This window comes from Monopterus albus, unplaced genomic scaffold, assembly GCF_001952655.1.
Source record: "Monopterus albus unplaced genomic scaffold, M_albus_1.0 scaffold113.1, whole genome shotgun sequence".
Lineage (NCBI taxonomy): Eukaryota > Metazoa > Chordata > Actinopteri > Synbranchiformes > Synbranchidae > Monopterus > Monopterus albus.
The window spans coordinates 627,935-650,323 of record NW_018127993.1 but is presented as its reverse complement, the minus strand read 5'-3'; the positions used below and the strand labels follow the sequence as shown (position 1 = coordinate 650,323).

Here is a 22,389-nt window from a genome sequence, read left to right as displayed (position 1 = left end):
GCCCTTAGCAAAGGGCCCCAGACCCCGTACTCCCAGAGCACCCTCCACAGGGCGCTGCGAGGGACACGGTCGAATGCCTTCTCCAGATCCACGAAACACATGTGGACTGGTTGGGCAAACTCCCATGAACCCTCCGCCACCCTGAAGAGGGTATAGAGCTGGTCCAGTGTTCCACGGCCAGGACGAAAACCGCAAAGTTCCTCCTGAATCCGAGGTTTGACTATCGGTCGAATTCTCCTCTCCAGTACCCTGGCATAGACTTTCCCGGGGAGGCTGAGGAGTGTGATCCCCCTATGGTTGGAACACACCCTCTTGTCCGCCTTCTTAAAACAAAACAAAAGACACTGTCACAAAAAAAAGCAGCTTTTATCAAAGTTCAGACTTTCTTGGAAAACTCGAGGCAAAGTCATTTGCAATTTTACTACTTCAGTATCTGTGAAACAGTGTCTTTGTTAATTTCATCAACTAGTACTAAGAACTGGCTGCTGGGTTGTATCCTTTTGAATTGGGAAGAAATATGAGCCTATTTCCCCCTAAAATATTTAAGGGCACAGTTGTGGTTTTGTGCACGGGATGTGAGATATTTGGCCAATGTCAACAAGAAATATTGATATTAGACAAAACCGGTGGGAGTTGGCAAGGACAATGGCGTTTCTGGAGGGCTTGTAGAGGTTAATGACCAATTATATGAATGCCTCACCAAGCATTTTAAGATTTTATAACAGGCGTGAAACTGATTTTATGGTCCAGCATTTCACATAATTTCATAGGAGGAGATTATCTATTCACAAAGACGCTGCTGTCCGATGGCAAATGCCTGGGGAGCCAGACATTGAGAAAGTCCCAATGATCTCTGTGTTCCCTCTCCACGCCTTTTCTTTGGAATACATTATGATAATTCACCCTCTCAGCAGAACTACATCCTCTCTGACACACAGACTGGAGGGAATTAAAGGACTGAATTTGAAATTCTATCTAGTTTCTTTGAAATATATGCAATTTTCTCATCTGTAATTCATTGACAAAACTGTACCACCGAAGACTCACGATGTGCCAGTGTGCTTATCCCCTTTTTGCTGCAGAAAACTAACTTCAATTTATAATGTCTCCATGGTGCTATTGGATAAAAAGCAATATATCATTGTATTTTTCTCACATTTGCATGCCCTCTAGTTTATTTATGAAAACAATAACCCCAGTATAGATCTTGTCTGACTATTAGTGCTAATGTGCGTCATCAGATCAAATGTCTGAACATGGTACAGAAGTGGGAGCAGGAGACTGGTTGACTGGAGCTGCTCAGCTGATTCCTCTAAGCAGATCACTCTCCCAGAGATGTGGAGAGGGATGAGTATGCAGGCATGCCAGGTCAACTGAGGTTACCAGAAAGGGTTCAGTAGATGAGAGCATGGCAGAGAGGAGGGCTGGTTGAGCGATGGTGTGTCAGCGGGCACATAAAAGCTTATGGCAGAGGGTGCGGGTTGAGGAGCCAAGAAAAGATGAGCTGTGGCATTGTAATATCTCACTGTAAACCATCTGTTCTTGGATATTGCTTTGTGCTTAAAACATTTCACCACAGGGTTGAATTGCTGTTATTAAGTGAAATCTACTGCTGTACAAATGTGACTTGGCCTTCAGCTTTCAGGAATGCAAGTTACTTTGATTTATGCATAAAGAAACTCCAGAAACTGCACTGCTTTGGCATTTTTACAATGGCAGTAGTGGTAATAAAAGGCTGTGTATACACACACACACACACACACACACATATATATAAAAATTCCCCACTTGCCCCACTTCAGGGTGGTCTTATCCCTTCCTTCAAGCTCAGGTCCTCTACTATATCTATAAAACCTCCAAACTCTCTGGTCTTTTTACCTTGTCTCGAATATTCCTCAAAGCCAAGTGAGAGGAACAACTGGAGTGACTATGAACAAGTAAATCTTTGAGGTCTTCCATTTGCTTTGATTTCTCTTCTCCCTCTCCCTGGAGTTGAAATAAAAGCCTAGCACATCACGTGGGGCACTACCTACTAGCAGGCATTGAAGTGATTGTATTAAAGCAAGTGCTTGGTAGTATTCATCCAGGAGAAGATTGAGCATGGCCAGAAGAAGATAAGGAGTGTTTGATAGCTTCGGCTTGGGGACTCACATGCTGAGGTTGCTATCCTGACACTCTAAGTGTAGAGTAATAGCAAAACTAAAAGCAAAACATATGCACTATGGCATGTGCAGGTACATTAGAAACACACTCAAAACTCTGAGTATTCACAAGAAATGTGATTGCAACCTAAAGCCAAGTATTTTAGCATCATACACTTGTACTTATTTTCTTGATATTTTACATGCCAGTCATTGACTGTAGGGTAATATGAAAGTACGGTGTTTCTTAAAAACAACAAAAATTGACGCTTCATTTCCGGGCTTTTTAATGAACTGTCCACAACAACCCTATAATATCTAAGATTTGGTTTAACTTTACAAGTTAGGTTACATCACTATATTATGTACCAAAGATGTATTTTATAAACAAATTATGAAACTAAGATGACTTTATCATTTGTGCAGGTGCGACTGGTCATTGAAGTATTATGGCCTCTGTTTCTCTTCTTCATATTGGTGGGGGTGCGGTCCACCACTAAGCCAGTTGACCAAGGCCAGTGTAAGTAGGAACCCAGTTATAATGTACATCGAGTCATTTAAACATGCAGAACAGCTAGGTTTTTAACAATTTTATAGTGTTTCCATAACAGCTCATATCTCAGCTAATATATATCAAAATACTGAGGACAGTTTAATGATCCAGCGAGAACATAAAAAACCTCTTTTGTGACATCACTGCATCTGCATCTACTTTTTCACACAATGAGTTGCATATTCACCTCTGTTTCTTTAGGTCACTACCCAAATAAAGCCATGCCGTCAGCTGGCGTGCTGCCCTGGCTGCAAGGTATGATATGTAACATCAACAATCCCTGTTTGAGCTCTCCGACGCCAGGGGAGGCACCAGGACAAGTCAACAACTTCAACAACTCCATGTACGTACAGGGATGTTCCCTTTTCTGGTGCCAAAGACATTATACATGAGAAAAGGAATATTTTGGTTATGTGTTCAGATTATATCTAAGACATCTTATTGTTGTTAAATCAGAATTGCTGGGGTGTTGATAGAGCTGCAAACCCTGCTGGTGAATGGATCTATTCTCAGGAAGACACAGTTACTGGCAGATGACATTGACCAGTGGTCTTCGGTCCTGGCACAGTCAAATCCGGTTATTGGTAAGAGAGTTTGAATACTCTTCAGTCACCTAAAAGTAATGGCCCTTGTTTTCTTATCAGCCACTATCACAGAAATTGGTGAAGAGCAGCAGGGGTCAAAGTGGAGATCTATCTTTGTTGGTACAAAAGATTAATTTCCACCAAGTAATTGTTTAAAAAATAGGTACAGTAAATACTCAGCCTCGGCAACAATCACTCTGCTATGTCTGTAAGTACTCTCCATCAAGGAAAATATCCCCCTCATGTGGGTGACAAGTTGGAGGATTTGTTATTCCCCTTTATCCCTCAAAAACAATGTCGTGTGATTATTTATGATGCAATTTACCATGCAGACTGACAGATCATTTGTCTTGATAAGTTGCTGCTTTGCATTAGGCTCATTTAGCCTGATGATATTCAGATTTTCATACAGCACCTAATTTGCAAAAAGGCAAGGAGGTGGGGGCTTGCTGTTCAACAAACCGCTGGTGGGTAATTTGCATTTTGGGGTCTCTGGCTTGTAATATACAAGATTAAATCCATCAAAGATCTAAGCCTGGGCCTAATTAATGGATTTCTCTGTCTGAGGTGAGAGCACAAAAGGTCATTAACAAGAATGGGGAATGGAGTGCTATCAAAGGAGTGGGATGGCAAAGGTGATTGTGTTGTCCTTTTTTGCTTTCAACCATGGGTTGATTAAAAGACTCAGGTGGTCGCTTCAATCAGAAAGTGTTCATGCAGAGTCCAGAACATGTTCTTCCCCCAGCCTTGGCCGTCCGTCCTCATGGTGCCGCGGCCATGAGGGACATAAAAATGTGTTTAGTAGGGATCAGAGGTTGTGTAGAACATAGTGTATCAAAGTGCATCATTAATTCCAGGCGAGACTGAATGATTGTTGCTGTTATCAAACATTTATCTTAATTGAACCTTGCATTACCTAGTACAAGTCACTTCTTCCCCTCAGCCTGATAATTCACTGATTTGCATGTATTAATAAGAGTTCATCTAATTAGGGTTTTTAATAGATGCGAACAAGTGTTTATCTTTACTTGAAATACTTTGTTAAAACTGAATGTACAATCACGGCCTACTTTATTAGGTACACCTGCACAACTCTATGCACTTCAATGCAACACTTTCACCTTAACATTTGTTTATGAAGCTCAGATGTTTTAGTTTTTAGCAAAACTGTCATAGATGTATAAATTCAATTGTATATCTGTTGTTGAGGTCATAGTTAGAGGTGGTGTTGTACTGGACTACATTATATTTAGAGGTGTCTGTATATTTTAGTCCTCCCTGGCTACGTACATACAGTAGAGGGTCAGAATATTAGGAACACCTCTGAATATAATGCAGTCCAGTACAACACCACCTTTACTTGTGACTTCAATAATAATTATGCAAATGAATTTAAACATTTTGAGTTGCATAAACACAATTGTTAAGGAGGAAGTCCATCCATCCATCCATCTTCTTCCGTTTATCTCGTTAACCGGGTCGCGGGGGCAGCAGTCTAAGCAGAGATGCCCAGACTCCTCCCCCCCCCCCAGACACTCCCTCCAGCTACTCTGGGGAAATGCCGAGACACTCCCAGGCCAGCTAAGAGACACAGTCCCTCCTGCGTGTCCTAGGTCTTCCTCGGGGCCTCCTCGTGGTGGGACATGCTCGGAACACCTCCCTAGGAAGGCGGAAGTGTTGTGTTGAATTGCATACACTTGTGCAGGTGTACCTAATAAAGTGGCTGGTGAGTGTACGTTGCTTGTAAGCTCTTAGCAGATTTAATAAGTCATTTGACCTTGAATAGAAATCGGTTTCAGACCTTTGAATATTGAGTTTGAGAACCCCTGCTCTAGTGTTTTGGTTAATCCAACATTCCACTGCAGTGGACAGGCTCTCCTCCATGATTGGTTACAGTAGGTATCCGTTAGGGCAAATGACACAAGTCTGACACGTTTCTGCGTGCACCCAGGTTTGTGTACAGTTGCACAGAAACCAAATGCAGGCGAATAGACAAAGAGAAGAGGCCAGACACAGAAGGGCTGCACGTTTGGAGTAAGGAGAATTTATGGCCAGAACTATGAAAATAAGATTCACTGAAACAGCAATTTCATTTCCCTTTAAGTATTCTGTGCATGCCCTCCAGATATTACACATCTCAGCATCAAGTACAGCACATTACTGCTTAAAAATGTTTTTGCTGTATCAGCTACAAAGGTAATGATTCTCTATCTTTACGTTTAAGCTCAACCGGTGATCCTACGGAGCATTCTAAGAGACAATGAGACTTTCTCCACATATCTGAAAGAGAATTTATTGGTGCCACCATCAGTTGCTGAAAGCCTCATGAATGCTAAGATTTACATCAATCCTGTAAGTATCATTCCACTCCTCTGCTAGCACTGTGAGAACAGTAAAACCCAGTTTCCAGACCAAACCGTCGCTACTTTGATTTTTCACCTCATTCTGTAAATAAATCAATTTAAATGTTACCAAAATGTTCTGAAGACCAAGCGTGTGCCAAGACAATATGAATTCTGAGTAACATTTCCTGGCCAGTCATAATCAAAGCAAGCGCTAGTGTTTGCTTGACAAAAGTACTTTGAAACTGTTTATAATAGGCTATTAGGAATGAAATGAACTTGCACCAGTAGTAAGAGCATTGAGTGTCTTGTTCCACAATTGATACCCTATTACAGTATGTACCAAGTAATGTCAGAGGAGCAGCAAGAGGGTAATTGTGTTTCACTGCCGTTGACAATGATACTTAAATACAGCGGGAACTGATTAAAAGATCCCTGCCGTGGTTGCAGTGCACTGTCTCAGGTGGCCAGAAAGTAAAAGTTTCCGGTGCACACATGCCATCTTCTGTCTTCTGCCCATGTTACCATGTCTAGCTTGGAATCGCTGTATACTGTATGGTATGAAACAGTCTATTTCTGAATATCCAACTGTGTGTGGGGGTGTAAATTTTTGTATTTGTCACATTTTTACTGTGGCGGTCCACACATGTACAGTATGTCAGTCTTTATTTGAGGACGATCTAAGAAAAATGTAAATACTTTACATGTGATCTTGAAATACATCGTATGATGTCACATACTATCTGCATGTAAAACACGAGCACGTAACACATGGATAAATAAAATATGGTCAGATGCAAAGTGTGTTGTCTGTCAACTTTTCCCTGTGTTGGTGAATATTTTTCAGGTGATGGGTGTCCCGATGCCAGGAAACCTGAGGGGAATCTTGTGTGAGGGGACGGATCTGGATTCGTATGTCCAATTTAGCAGCCAAGCTGAAAAGGAGGCTTTTCAAAATGTCAGCTGCTCCCTCTCTCCCCAGCAGCTGATTAACACCCAGCAAGTATTCCTGCAAAATCTGGATGCGAGGAAAGTGCTTTCTGAGGTGAGTCTCTTTTGCTGTCTCCCACAACTTGTCTAATTTGAGTTTGATGAAACTTGAAGGAATTGTCTATAGTAACAATTAGTCACAGTGAGTCTAATTGTGACAAAAGTTGCGTGAATGCATTTGGGCACCGTATTTACACTAATTGACCTGGTGGGGACAATTCAGTTGTAACACAGGCAGAAATTTGTAATTTGAAAAGCTTTAAATCCTGCTGAGCCACAAAGCATCCTTACAAATAGTGCTGTCTGGGCTAATGACGGTGGTATTAAAAATGTACATTTGAAGCCCTGTGAGGTCTCAGCCACCACTGGAACAATTGAGGAAACTTGGAGGATGCATTTGAACCCTTCTTGAACAGTGTCAGCCCCTCAGAGATTAACTGCGTGTGGCCATTGGAGCTGAAATTACAAATGACCCCACCTGCATAGATAATTCCACCAGTATAACTGCAATACCGAGAGTCACTGTGGAGGACACAAATGTAGTAGGTGCTGAGCAGCAAAGAAATCAACAACATAGATTTCATTTCTTTTTTAAAGGTAAGTGTAAACTTCAAAATAAAATTAAAATATAAAATAATGGGCAAAGAAGGGTCAAAGACCAGAGTCTTGTTCTCGCTTTATTCACAACAGGTGCAACTGCACAGCAACAGAACACACACCGAACACACACAATACCCACCAAACTCACAGCCATACACCGCCTGCCCAGAGGGACATTATGGGGGATCCCGCCAAGTGTCTCTCCTCTCCCAGTGCTACAATAATAAATATTTATAAATATAAATATAATTCAAATAAGTACATATGTTAAAACGAGTATTGAGGATATATATAATAAGTTATTTTGAATTTCTGTTCAGCTTTGAATTGTCTTCCATAGATTTTGTATGCTAATTTTAAGCCACAAGGGTCAGCGACTCACTCCACACCACTATTATTAGTGCAATGGTCTTAAATTATTGGGTGTGTGAACTTGAGGCCTAAATGAAAAATGAAATGCCAGTGTGTAGGCTGTTTGTGTGTGTGTCTTCTCCTTCTGGCATTTTCTACATGGAAGTCATGATGGGAAGCAGCTCAATTTGAGAGATAAATAAGAAAAAGTAAACATGGCTGCTCAAGGTAATTTTCAGCTTGGATATTCTAACAATTATATACTGAAAGTTGAAACAATCTCCAGAGTTTAATATAGTTTATAAGTTTTGCAGGCACCTGGGCTACTCTAACTGTAATTCTTGCATGACTTGCAATAAATTGAATGCAACTGAATAACCTATTTAAAAGTTAAATGTTATGTGCTTGTCTGGCTCTGTGACTTAGAAAAAGAAATTCCCTTTTTAAGTGAAAATTTGCACTTTAAGACCAACCCGCTATCAACACCTCAACACTTCCTCTTATTACTGCAACATTTTCTTAATGTAGTTTTATTTTCTCCATTTAAGAAATAATGTTCTTTCCTATAGGGTCTAAGCTTTCAAAATTATCACTGTCATGTGCGTGTCTGTCTTCCAGTGATTTTACTAAAATGCATGCAGTCAGCTGGGAATTATTTATTAGAACCAATGCTTTCTTGATTTTTTTTTTTTTTTTTTTTTTTTTAAATCCAGCATTTCCCTTTGGGATGATGAAAGACTGCACTTTTTTGCGTTTATCTTTCAGAAGAAAAATATTGGACAGCAAATCCAATAAATAAATGATAAGGCAGGAAATACGTAGGAGAGAGCATTTGAACAGTTTAAACCCACAGGCATTTTCAAACACACACACAAAGAGAAAGCTCAGACAAGATAGGCTGGAAAATCTCTTCAGGACCTCAAGCAAATGGATGGGAAAGAACATCAAGCCTTCATATTTGAAGCTCGGCATCGCTGAGTGATTATGATAACAAAAACAGCTTGAACAAAGGGACAAGGAAGGAAGCTCAGGTTTATCACCGAGGTTTAGTGAGTGGCAGAAGGTGATTTAGACACTTGCTTCCCAACTTTCTTTGGGCTCCTGGAAATCATTTCAGAACACAAGAGACACTAAAGATGGTAAACAAGAATCTCTCAATGAGGGTCAGTCAAATGTCCAAGTGTTCGTTTAGTCTAACTTTGATAGAGTCATTGCCGTTGTTGTAACACATCCCACCAATTAAAGTATGTATAGTAAGTAAAATAAGGACATGACAGCTGGAGCCTTCAGTAACAAAGTGCAGTGGAAGTTGAGTTTAACCAGTAAGTATAAGAAATCCATTTGGTGCCAAGGCTCACTTTGTCTGCCCTCTAATGTGACAGAGTAACAGCGCTGAAATCTCTCCATCAATTGATCCCTTTCTGGTGATTTTCAGCTGTTCTGTTCAAAACTGTCTGAGTGAAATTCCTGTGCTTTTTCGCTAAGTGTCCTCTTGCACTTAAGTGATCCTGAATGAATGTACTTGAGACTCATTCAGCAGCCATGTCATTGTCTATGCTTTAAGGGACTTTTATTTGTGAGTAGAGTTTATTTTAAAAATAACGATGTGGTGTTACAGTCTCGCTCTTCTTATACCTCAGCCTTCTGATCTCCCCACTCCAAGATTTTTCACTCCAAGGGTTTCTAAGCTTTATAAATTCATATGCTGCAAGACAATACAGGCATTCCTAACACAGCCTAGGCTTGACACTTGATGCATGAAAATGACAGTGGTTGAAAGGGCATGCCATTTAGTTCTTCTAATTGGACTCATGCTGTGTACCTTCAGAATGTCACAGTAACACACTAACACTTGTCATTTTATTAACCAGTGCCAGGGATGATGGTGTTCAGATACAGTTTACAGGTCAAAATACACAAATTAGTTTGTGGATTGCTCTCGTATAGTATCTTGAAATGCTGATAAACACTTGGTATTTTGAACAAGATGTGGGCATCACCAGTGAGTTCACAAAGTCTGTGAACATGAATGAATGTAGTAAACATAGCTGCTCATCCTGTGTCTGGAGCTCCACACAGAAAGGCCCCCTTTAAATCTGCAGCATACTTAAGCTTATAGTATATCATTTCTTTTTGGCAAGACAACCTAAAACAGGAGAATGTTTATAATCATTGGTTTATACATCTGTTGATATCTTCGTCACATGCATTAACTACTGTTCTGTAAACCAGATGTTCTTACCTTCCTTTAGCTATCTGCAACTTTGGATCTGGGTGGACTAAACAGGGTGACACTGATGGGGAACACTACTCAGAACATACTGTCAGTGATGGAGGATGTAAGTGTCAGACGTATTTAGACTCTATGATGACATGGCTATTTTCTTTAAAGATGTATTTTTGAAATTCCATTCATTTACTTTGTTGCATCCAGGTGGCCAGGTTGCAGAGCTCCATGGTCTTTAAGGCTGCTACGTCATTGGATTTCCAAGTGGACATGATTGGCAGTTTCAATATGCTTCTGTGCGGCAAGCAGTCCAACTTCAATTCCACCAATATGACTTTCAGTTTACTCTCACCCAGGCAGGTGGATAACAACAAGTCAGTCTCCATTATGGGCAACAGTTCCGGTAGGTGCTGCAGAAAACTCCTTTTGGCTGCTGTCGCACAGTATCTGTGTTTTATTCACTTATCTACATTTCAGTTTTGCAGTAATTTATGTAGTCACAGTAGCCAGGAAATGGACAGAATTGCTTATTTTTTCTGAAACAAGTGGTGCACAATGCATGGTATCATACTGCAGGACATGATGGAGGAATATTTATTTATTTATTGAACCGCATAAGTGTGTTGCCTTTGGGAAAAGGTGAAGGACTGTTTGATCAGTAGGTATTACAGAGGATGGCGTGAATCTTGACCAACTGAATCATGTTTTTGTCCCCTTTAAAAAGAGGATCATGTCAGAATCTTGGTGTTTTGACAACTTTATGGAGAAAAAAAAGAATGGAGCTACTTGTATATTAGATCACAATGTATACACTGCTAAACTAAATGCGGTCCTGTGCAGACAAGTGCAGTCCAAATCCCAGCACTTCATGTTATTAAAATATACATGGAGCTTGGATAAAAGGCAGTGGTCCATACTATTATGAGTTCATGGTGCTTGGTACCTGGTGCAGTCAACTGTGCAGGGTGCACAGGATGTGGCTATTTGTGCACATCCAGGAGCAGGCACCTGTGACACATTTGGCACCTGCACCAGGCTTGAAAACTGGGTTTGATTAGGAATACATTATTGACAGATGTGTCAGGGGCTGGTGCCAGTGGCAGCCAATGAAATCAGCTCTTTTCATTCCATTTAAAAGCTGTGCACTCCCCACCCTGGCATAATAATGTCTTCTTAATGGAGAGGAAAGTCCAGAGCAACTTCTCAGAAGTGGAAAGTAATGTTGTCTGGGCGGTGTGGAGTCACAAGGCGCAAATATATGACATCCTAAATATGAGCATATGGCAACCCAGACTTCCCACAGAGGACAGATGGTGTCACTAAAACACTTTTTCAAGTTCTAAAGTGCTATTATGTATGATTTAGAAAGAAAGCGCAATCATGATAGTCATATTGTCAACATTCTCAGACTCTCCAGTGATGAGAGTTTTGATTCCCTGGCTCAGTTTTCTTTCCACTGGTCAAGATGACCAATCGTTCACTGACCAATAGCCAAGTTCAAGCTGCCATGAGGTATGGGAGCTGCTGAAAAGAACATTATTATCCCCATTATGAGTGTAGTTTTGATATATATATTGAAATCTCTGGTTCTCTGATCCCAATAGCCTGCCACATTCAATTAGTGAGATTTTCCCTCATGCACATTATTGCCACTGCTGCACATACTACAAGTAAGGTAATATTTCTTTGTTTGCTTTGATCAGACAGTGAGAATCATAGAGATGTTTGGAGATTTTGGTCACAAGTTAAGGAAGAAAGAAGGGACAGAGCTTCAGTGACCTAAAGTGGATGTCATTGTTTCCCATTGTCCCGATTATATGCAGCTCATAAACATGGTAACATGGTACAGAGTAGCCCTCCCAGCTATAGTCAACCACTGATTTTTGCTTTGCAGCAGCCTGGTACTGTTTATGAAAGATTTATGCCAGGTTATACCCACACTGGAAAAAAAACTGTAATACATTCATAGTACTTTGAAATTCTTGACTTCACCTCCCATATTCACTATGACTGTAGGTGAACGAGTGTTCTTATGGCTGCAGTGATTTCATTAATAAAAGAGGAACGATAGATGCTACAAGCGTTTGTGGATGACAGAGTCAAGTACTGATATGAATCACTGTTGATCTAACCCAGCACTCATTCTGCTTTCCTGGCGTTACTGCATTAATCTGTGTTTTTGATGCATTAACTTATCTAGTGGTGGATGATTTTATATCAAAGTTAAGACAGACACTCTGTACTACATGCTGACGAGATGCTGTAATTGATGTGACTCATGTCGACATGCCTAAAATAAGGAATGGTGACATTGCCAACTGAATTGGGTCAGAGAAGATCCTTGATATCCTTAAGCAGTGTGTGGCCTGAGGCCTGTTGGTCAGGGGACCACCACACTACTGTAATAAATTAAGGTAATGCTTTCATTGTCCAGAATTTCAAAAATGATCATATTTGCCTATAAATGTTTGTCATATGTTAAGAAAACACTTTGTGTTAAAAGGACAAAAGTAAATAAGAGCAGCACAACAGTTATGAGTGGGGGTTGGGGAAGCTTTAAAAATCACTGAATATGTATGTTACAAAAAAAACAACCCCTAAGAATTGGGTCTTTAATGCAAGTTCTTGCAGCCTTGTGCTCATTAGGAGACCATGCAATCATGTTTCATTAAATGCTTGTTCTTTGGAGAAAACTGCCCAAAATTAGATTTTAATAAGATGCCTCTATTCCCTGGAAATACAGTAAAGTGGAATTTCATGCTAGTGCCAGGGCAAATTAGCAAAAACATTGTAGCATCCATAAAAATAAGCACTAACATCTCTGTTAGCATGCTAATGGGTGTTCTGGATTTTCTTTGGCATTTCATTGTGTTGCGGTTAAATGAATCTGGAATATGCAGTGTGTCTGCATAATGGCCAATTACAACTCCTTTGTAAGTGTAAAAGTACACCCAAAGGAATATAAAATAGCAAAAATAAAAGCTAGTACTGAGGTTTTCTTAATAGCTCAGCAATGTTCCCTTCACAATTAATTGTTGACAGCAAAGAAAGGAATTGTTGGTGTGGTAGCAGTTCTTCCATGGCAGTACACAGTAGTCTTGAGAAGCTACCATTTTCAGTAGATTAGATGAATCAGTGATAAATGATTCTACATTGGTACTTACATTTATACATCTGGTGCAGAAATGTATTAAAACATACTTTTCAAATGTATTTTCAGCCTCTTATATACAAGTTGTGTCTTTGCTGTTGTTACATTTGATATTTATCTGCTCCATTGCGTAGTCCTCTTCAAACAGAAATACTGAAGGTTGACTTTAGGCTCCAGTGTTTGCCCATGGGTATCTCTACGAATAATTAGTAATTGTTCCCCTTTATTTCTCATAGAAAGCATATCCTTTCAATATGCACTGGAGCTGGTGAAGCCATAATAGGTGTCTGTTGTGACAGTTGTTGGGGGTGAGACGGGGCGAGAGAGGCTCGTCCCACACCACTGAATGTCAAAGCTGCCCTTCTTTCTGTCTCCTGTGAGAAAGCAACTTCAGTAGCATTTATTCAAGCCTTTTTGACTTTCTGTTGGAATACTGCAAGACAGCGCTCGATTTGTAATGCTTGTTAGAAATAAGTGCTGCTTGACTGACGCGCGCAACAGTTTGCTTTTTACTGACATGTCATATTTGGAGTACGTGTGGTGTTTCTGTGTATATCTGAGTGCGTACATGTTTGTCTGCCTGCTATTGTGCAATTTATGAAACGCCTTCAAAATGAGTAACGCATGATTTGATATCCTTTTTGGTGTGTGTGAACACAGCATAGCACCAGTATTTGTAGTGTGTTGACGCTGCTGTCTCGCTATATTGCTGAATTGAGCCCATCTCCAGGGTGCAACTCAAACTGATTAAATTTGCCAGGTAAGTTGAAGGGCTGACTTTAGGCTCCAAGCAATTATTTGACTGTGACTAAACCTGGTGTGAGGAACACATTCTCTTGTTCCTCCATGCCACTGTTTTGTAATGAAGTAAAGACCTTTTGTCAAGAAGAACTACACTTCTCACAGTTCTGGAAAATGTGTAGCTTCTCAAATCTGGTGCTCCCCTATATCACACAAAGTATCAAAAACACATTTATCTTTCCTCTGTTACAAAGATATCTAATATTAGAGTGCTATGCATTTGTCACTGTCACCTATAGCTTATTCATGCTTCATTGTTGAGTAGAATTCTTTATTATTTGTCACTTGTTGGTCTGAGCATGTTGTTGAGGCCTCCGACACTGAGGTACATGAAGTTGTTGGTATTGTATATGTAGTGTACTCCACTGCCTACACTAACCCTTTCAACTTTTTTTGGATTGTGGCCCCATCTTAATGTCGACGTGAGTTATAAGCAGTGTCTGTTTTTGTTAAGGGTCTACTGAGCAGTGAGCCACTGAACTGCGTCACATACATTTCCTTCCTTTCAAGTGTTGTGATTGCAGAAAGTGGCATCTGTGCAGTCTGTGGGGGTAACAGCTGTCCAGACTCATACTAAGATGCAGCCATTAGCTCTTTGCACACGCACCTCCCAGGAACACCTGGGAGAGATGGCCAGCAGGCAGAAGGGCTAACATTTAATTGCACTGAAAATGGCCACTAACGTCTCCCTGATGGTTGCTCTGGTAAGATGAGACGGAGAGGTGGACCAAGGCCGTGTTGTGGTCATGGTGGGAAAAATGAAAAAGGACTGGAAAAGGCACTAATATAAGAACAGGTGTCTGAAAAAAGGACAGTTAGCAACTGATCATAAAGGCAGGTGACCATACTGACTGGCAGAAGATGTACCGAACTGATCTTCAGTCAGAACCACGCAGGCTCTACCAGCCTGGCAATGGTCGCGTCGGATGTTAAATTAATAATCATCATCCTGCTGCTGATCATTCCGACTAGAAGCTTTTCCTCGTGTACTGAGATCTGAACTCTTGGCTTGTGTTTTTAAAACAATAATCCTCAGCTTTTTGTTTATACATGCATTTGGCAACTCAGTGGTCACTGATGCATAATGCAGCACCACCAACTGTCCCAAGTGATAAACTCATATTTAATATTTATGTTTCCAGCCTTCGCATATAGCTTAAAACCTTTCTGTGTCAGCAATTGATGCAAAGAAAACTCTTTTTTAGCAGTTACTTTGAGTAGATTTTTGAACAAGACTCGTTAAGACTGTACACAAGGAGTCATAAGACAGCTCTGTTCTGGAGTGCAGACTGTTGTCCCCAGGGTGTAAACCTGTTCCCTGGCTCACTTTGCTCTGTACAATATTGTAATTTTCTTTAGTTCTTCACTTGCATTTTCACTACATGTCTTATTATGTGTATCCTCAGCATAACCGCCACTCGTGATGTGGTTATTATAATGCCTCATATTTCACTTTCTTAATTCCATTTGCATTAAATATGGCTTTTCTCCACCTTCTCTCCATAAACACCCATGCACTGATTGATGAAAGTGTTTAATGCAAATATTTAACCTGTTATATTAGTAATGTAATATGTCTTTCTAAAGGTCCCTAAATTATTAGAAAATATGTCGGCTTTATTAATGCAATTGAAATGAAAAGGTCACAGTGTATAGCAATAATTTTATGAAATAGTTTGTTCACTGTGGTGTTGATAAAAGTTAGTGTTGCCACATAAATTTTAAACTCATGTATGATATGTATCATGTTTTCTTTTTGGGTGATGTAAATCCCACAATTTTGTAAAAATATCTTATTTTTCCTTTTCCTCCTGTATATACAGTATCTCCTCCTCCTGTGTGTGTGTGTGTGTGTGTGTGTGTGTATATATATCGTATTCAGAATTTTAGATCTGTTTTCTAGGTTTTACCTTGACTTTCTTATCCCCTCTTTTTATTTCTTCTCTAGATGATTTTTGCCAGACTCTTGTCAACACCCTGGAGAGCACACCTGGTCTGCGCAACATTTGGAGCACCTTCAAGCCGTTAGTGTTGGGGAAAGTCCTCTACACACCTGACACACCCGCTGCTCGCCTCCTGGTGAAGGAAGTAAGCCTAGAGAGAAACGCTACCATATTTACAGTGCCTATAAAAAGTATTCACCCCCTTGGATGTCTTACCCTTTTATTGGTTTTATAAATCAATCATGGTTAATATAATTTGGCCTTTTTGACAAAAACTATTTAAAAAAGCCTCTTTAATGTCAAAACAGGTTTCTACAAAGTAATGTCAATTAAATAAAAATATGTGATGGGAAATAAGTGACTGCATAAATATTCCCCCCCTTTAAAATGACTGACCTAATTCAACAGGTCCAGCCAGTTGGTGCTTAGTAGTCTCACAATTAGTGAAATCACCAGAGTGAATGCGTTTCAAGTGATTGTAGCATAAAGACACCTGTGTCTGGAAGGTCGGGTCAGTGGTTAATCAGTGTTCCTGGCTACCATTACACCATGAAGACAAAAGATGTGGGAGATTCCGTGATCAAGTGAGACCATCAGACAAGATGTTATGTTTTAATAGCAAGACGATGACCCCAAGCCTACAGCGAAAGCTACACAGAAATGGCTTAAATACAACATGGTGAGTGTTGTGCAGTGGCCGAGTCAAAGCCCAGGCCCCAATCCAATAGAAAATTTGTGGCTGGACTTGAAAATGTCTGTTCACGCCCAATCCCTACACAACTTGGCAGAACTTGAGCAGTTTTGTGAAGAAGAATGGAGTAAAGTTGCAGTGTCCAGATGTGCAAGCCTGACTGAGACCTATCCACACAGACTCAGTGCTGTGATTGGAGCCAAAGGTGCATCTACTAAATACTGACTTGAAGGGGGTGAATATTTATGCAGTATTTTTATTTAATTGCTTTGACTTTGTATAAACCTGTTTTCACTTTGTCCATTTTTTTTTTGTATAGCAGGGTAAAACATCCAGTGGGGTAAAGACTGTTTCTAGGCAATGTACAGGGCCCCTGAGTTTTCATGAGGTTGAAAAGTACTTGTGTAGACTGTTTTTTTCAGTGAAAACTACAAACATTATTTTTATTTTTTGTATGTTAGTACATGCTGTATTCACAAGATTTGTCCACTTAACATTATTAGTGCAAAGAAGCCTCCAGCATGGGAATGACAAACAGTTGATGTCACATAGCATTACCACCTGGGGAAGAAAATGAATATAACACAGTACTTACTCCAGAGGACTGTTCATCAAATGCAATGGATGTAATGTATTTTTGTGACATGCCAATTCTCTGAGATATTAGCATCATTTTAATAACTGCATAAGAAAAACAAACAGCATGCAGGTGGTGAAGATTTTGAACTGAAAAAAACATAATGAGAGTGAGCAAAATCTGCAGCCTTCACAGTGAGCAGCCTGGTGTTGGCGGAGGGAGGCCTTTTTCACACCAGACACAGTCAGATTGTTTACAAATCAGTGTTCTGGGGTATAAAAAACCATTTTCATTCATCACCATGGGGGGGTGGCAGTGTTACAATGTGATGAGTTTCTCTAGGGATTCGCAGAAATGTGCAGATGTGCAGTACTTTCATGTCTGGATTGGCTCAGTGTACATAAGAGTCTCAGTGGGTATGTATTCAGTCAGGGGAAGGTGTGATGAATGTGTTGTTAAATATTGTTTTTCTTTTTGTTCCAGGCAAATAGCACATTCCATGCCTTGGCTATGTTGAAACAGCTTGCTGATATGTGGGATGAACTTGGGCCACGTGTCTGGGATTTCTTTCAAAATAGCACTGCAGTCAACACAATACGGGTAAGACTCACTTAGATGCCATCTTTTTTTTTATTTTAAGTGCTCAGAATGTGACAGGTAAAGTCTTATAGAAGAATACTTTTTTAGAAATAGAAATATTACAAAGTTGCACTTTTTTTGATTAAAATTTATACAAACCTTCAGTCAAATTGCAAAAGATGAATTTTTTGGCTTCAGCGCTAAAGCAGCTGTTGCATGATGCTGTTTTCACATTTGTCAAGTTCAAACTTATTAAAGAAACATTCCATCATTTTTGAGAAAACATTGTTTTCAAAATGTTATTGTTTTTGTTTATTGTTATGTATTCACATTCTTATCCAGAGTTATACTGATGCCACTTTCAGATGTGCATGATAAATGCTGTTGTATAGTCAGGAGACCATAGCCACAGGTAAAACAACTAGCCTGGCTATGTCCGCAGGTTACAAACCCACCTCGACTCTCCATTTTCAGTCTTTGGTATAAAAAATACACAAGTTACTGTTTTTCAAATCCCTTTTCATGTCTCCGTGCCAGAGACAGCCTTGACTGGAGACCTCAAGTTTTTTGGGTTGTTCGTGCATCCATCCCACCTTGAGGGTATTTATTTAAATTTGGCACAAATGTCCACGTGGACTCAAGGATCATGTGACAGAGCTCTCCATCAGTTTTCTGTACTCCTCTGTAAAAATAGTAGCATGTTTCTCACTGGAATGTATTCACTAGAATTATACCTGTCAATATAGTGATAACATAATTGTCTTATGTACAGTGTTTTACAGTAAATGTCTGGGCAGACATGCATATAAACTGCAACTTTATGGGTTTGCACAGGCTGTTCCACTTTTTTTTAATCATATGGAATGACTGGCACATGAGTGGGGACAAACCCATTCAGCTTTTAAAAATCCAGGTATTCAGTAAAAATCAGTTTATAAAAAAAAGGTGAGCTTTACAGTATATATCCTGCAGATGTGTATTTGTGTGTACTGTAATTTGTTGCACCGTCTGTTAGATATGGAAACCAAGGGTGGAAAGTAATTATGGATAAGTGCAGGATAATTTTCATCCTGGCAGAAAGGATTATCTATAGAAGTAGGGTACATGGACTCTTGGCTGCCACCTCTCTCTTTCTCTTCCTCCCTCTCCCCCCCTCTCTCTCTTTCTTTGCCTCTTGCTCTATTTCCTTGACACTGACATTACTCCAGTGTCAGTCCAAATGAGCTTATAGGCAGCTGGAGGAAGCAGACATCGGGAGCTCCATATAGCCAGGGTATTCATTACCCTAGTCCTAACCTTTACACAAATGGGCCGGCAGTCCTCCTTTGTCTTCATTTTCTCCCAGCCCGTCTCTCTTGCTCTTTCTCCACCTCTCGCAGCGAAGCTGTTGGCTTCGGAGGTTTGTCATCTTCAGAGGTCCTTCAAGGTCGCAGACACATTTTGCGTTGATGGACCAATCGCCCTCAATGCTCTAACTACATCTGAGGTGTAGGGATTTTTTTTTGTAGCTTAAGCAAACATGGTGTGTTTGACATAACTGCCCATGCCTTCATGTAGTGTTTACACATTCAAGTTGTAATCCTTAAGACTTCAGTCCTGATGGATTTGGATTGGTGGTTGCCATGGTAACAGCAAGTGTGGTTTAATGGTACAGGTCCCAGGAATTTTGGAGCTACTTTGTCAGAAATCCATCAGAAGACACTGGAGACTCTTTACTGTCTAGTGCAGCCAAACCGACGGCCATTGTTTTAATAAATAACCCAGTCAGTCCATTATACCATGAGCAAGCGTGATTTGACGTCATGCTATGTGGCACAGAAAAATCGGTTGCTGTGCTGAGGTGGCACTCGGATGCAGCTTTCACTGGCTATTTGCATGAGAAGCTCATTTCCTTTGCTTTTACAAACTCCTGCAAATTCATTTCACTTGTTTACTTCAAGATCCTGTTATGATGAACATTTTCATTTAACGCAAGTGGTTAAATGGCAAATTGGCAAATCTTTAGCCTAAATGCCATTGAACATCACTGGCTGCACATGTAGCCGTAGCTCAATGGAGATTTCAAATAGTGAGCCAGTTTAACAGCCAGGGTCAGACTGGCAGCATTGCTCAGCTGCTACCATTTCAAAATTAGAGCTTTTTTTAATTTGCAACTTGAATATCATCAGAAGTGAGCACACTGGACAGAATAGATCTGAATCCCAAGTCAGAATTTCACATTGTAGAGCCTATAGCACCCTTTAATTTCCCAAAGTCAGGGGCCACATGGTCCACGTTCAGATGTGAACCATATAAATCGCCCCTAGGAGGATTATTAATTAAACTGAACTGAATTGAATGGGATACAAAAACAGTACATGGACCTAAAATGCAGACTAATTAAACCGTAATATGAAAATTAGGTTGGAAAAATTACAAATACTTTAGAACTGAATGGAGGATCAAAATATTCTATTATCCCAGAGGGTTGGGGTTCCTATTCAGTCATCCTCTGTGTACATGACAAGTAAATTATCACTGTTATGTTTAATTTTAGTTTATGTAGTAACACTGTCATTACAGGGACAGGCTCGTATTATTACTTGAGTGTTAATTTCACTGAGCAGGAAACTATGAAAATACTGGGTGGGAGTGAAGGGAATGGTTGTGGCAACTAAATACAGGGCTACATATTTAAACAAGTGGGAGTTAAGTACAAAGAGCTATTGTCTGAGGAGCTGAGAACCGTTTATTTATCACAGCACAAATGCATATGCATATTCATGTATTGTTTATTCGTAGGGCCTAAGTACTGTAGCATGGTTAGATTTGCTTCTAGATAATCATATCACTTTTATTATATGATTAAGGCACATTGAGCCATGACCTGGAACACAGTTACATCATGCTAGTGAAAAGCACTGAGTGAGGAGGGGATGTTCAGTTATGGCATAGTCTGGGCTGGGTTCACTACCTATACTGCAAGCAGCCACCATGGGGTGATCCGCATGTGTTGGCTTCATTTCTAAACAGCTGTGACATTGTTTCTTTATATAAAGTCTGCAGTTAGGGCCGTGCACATATACATACGCACTCTGTGTGTGTGTGTGTGTGTGTGTGTGCACTTATATATTTTATGCTGTACAGGAGTACTTCTTGGCCTTGAGAATAATGTATGTGAATTCCAGGGTCTAAAGTACAACAGTGCCATCTATCTTAACCCTCTTAATTAATTCTGCGGAAACATGAATGTCAGTGCTACAAAAGAACTCAGCTGACCTCCCATGCTTTTTCTTCAAAAACATAATACACTGTGGTGTTAACATATTTTTTTCAGATTCCATTACATTCATTCTAGACATCTCACTAGTAGCCACTGTAAATATAATTCAATATCTCGTTGCCTTCTCAATCAGGGTTTGCTGGCAAATCCGGTGTTCGCTGCTGCCCTCGACCAGCGTCTCAACGGCACAGGATGGACGGCCAAGCAGCTGACTGCTTTCCTGCACAACGGGCCTCCAGAGGATCCATCCGGCATGCCGTCATATAACTGGCAGGCTGTGCTCAATGCCACCACACGAATCATGAAGCTTCTTTCCAACTTCCTTGGTGTATGTAGTTCTTTCATATGTGCTTTTTAAATACGAGGTACCTCCCTTGGCTTTCAGCTCACTCGTGCATGGGAGGATTATGTAACCTCTTCAGTAAAGTGAGAGATTTGATTTTGAAAATGGGCTGTTCTCTGACATTTACGTTTTCTAAAACACTGTTTTTACCAGTGAAGAAATTGGCAATACATTTATTGCTGCCCCCTGACCACTGTTATTAGTTATCCTTTCCCTTCTATGTTGTTTATTCAGTTCACCTTATATTACCCATTTGGTTTCATTAACAGAGCCTGATCCTAAAAACAAATTCTGATTTAAAAGCTTTCTTTGCTGGGTTTTTAGTTTACTAAAAACATGTTAACTTTTGAGCAGCTACCAAAACTATTATATATTTTAGATGTTTTACTGCATCAATTGTAATTTCCCAATTCATTTACCACACAGTTTTAGTTGCAGACTGATCTGGTGAAGATTGTGTGGTTGCATAATTGCTACACTTTTACTCCTGTATCTGTCTGTTTACAACTGTCACATAACACCGAGGGTGCTAACGAGTACTTTTAATATGACTTCATTAAATTATAATTGATTATTAATCTATCCATCTCTGATAGGATGAACAAAATAACAACTCCTGAAGTTTCCCCGACATGAGCAGTTAAAGTTGATTTGGAGTCTCTAGTGTTTTCTGCAGAACTGATTCACGGTGCTGGCACAACCATTTGACAGGCACGCTGACCAGTAACTTATTTGTTTATAATGTCATGGGGATCCACCATCACTTAACTACAGTATGTCGGCCTCAGTGTTCTGCTGCATTAGGCCAAGATTGTAATGGCAAGCTATTAGTGGGGACTGCAATATGTTTACATACTGTAAACATACCTGTAACAAAGCAGGGCTTTCCTATAGGTTCAACTAAATATCTAGTATAATTTTAGGTAATCAGGTGTGATGTTATCATGTAACTCCTGTTGCCTAATTTAAGTAGAGCATTTCTCCCCTACATGCCATTCATCACTTGTCCCATCTTCAGGTCCATGTAACCGTTGTCCTGCTATAACAGCCTCACTAGTATGTACTGTTGTTCCTGTGATATTTTGTTTCCCATCATAGCTTGGTATAGAATACAGTTTAGAGAATCCTGGGGGGAGAAATGATAAAACTATTGCAGCACTGAAATGTGTGGACAGCTGTCAGGTGTGACTGCCTCCCAGGATGTCTACCTCATTATCGTCTCATGAAACAGGGGGACAAGGCTACAGAACAGGG

The 22,389-nt window shown here is 40.1% G+C and overlaps 1 protein-coding gene across 1 annotated transcript in view; it reads left to right on the top strand.

Moving 5' to 3' along the window:
• The window catches only part of LOC109966555 (ATP-binding cassette sub-family A member 1), a 135,093-nt gene that overhangs the window by 7,074 nt on the left and 105,630 nt on the right, over positions 1-22,389 (top strand). Inside the window, exons 3-12 of the mRNA XM_020611463.1 lie at positions 2,568-2,661; positions 2,896-3,037; positions 3,151-3,278; positions 5,503-5,630; positions 6,468-6,665; positions 9,814-9,900; positions 9,996-10,191; positions 15,689-15,828; positions 17,435-17,551; positions 20,926-21,120. Coding sequence (XP_020467119.1) covers positions 2,568-2,661; positions 2,896-3,037; positions 3,151-3,278; positions 5,503-5,630; positions 6,468-6,665; positions 9,814-9,900; positions 9,996-10,191; positions 15,689-15,828; positions 17,435-17,551; positions 20,926-21,120 — 1,425 coding nt within the window. The remainder of the gene's footprint in view (positions 1-2,567; positions 2,662-2,895; positions 3,038-3,150; positions 3,279-5,502; positions 5,631-6,467; positions 6,666-9,813; positions 9,901-9,995; positions 10,192-15,688; positions 15,829-17,434; positions 17,552-20,925; positions 21,121-22,389) is intronic.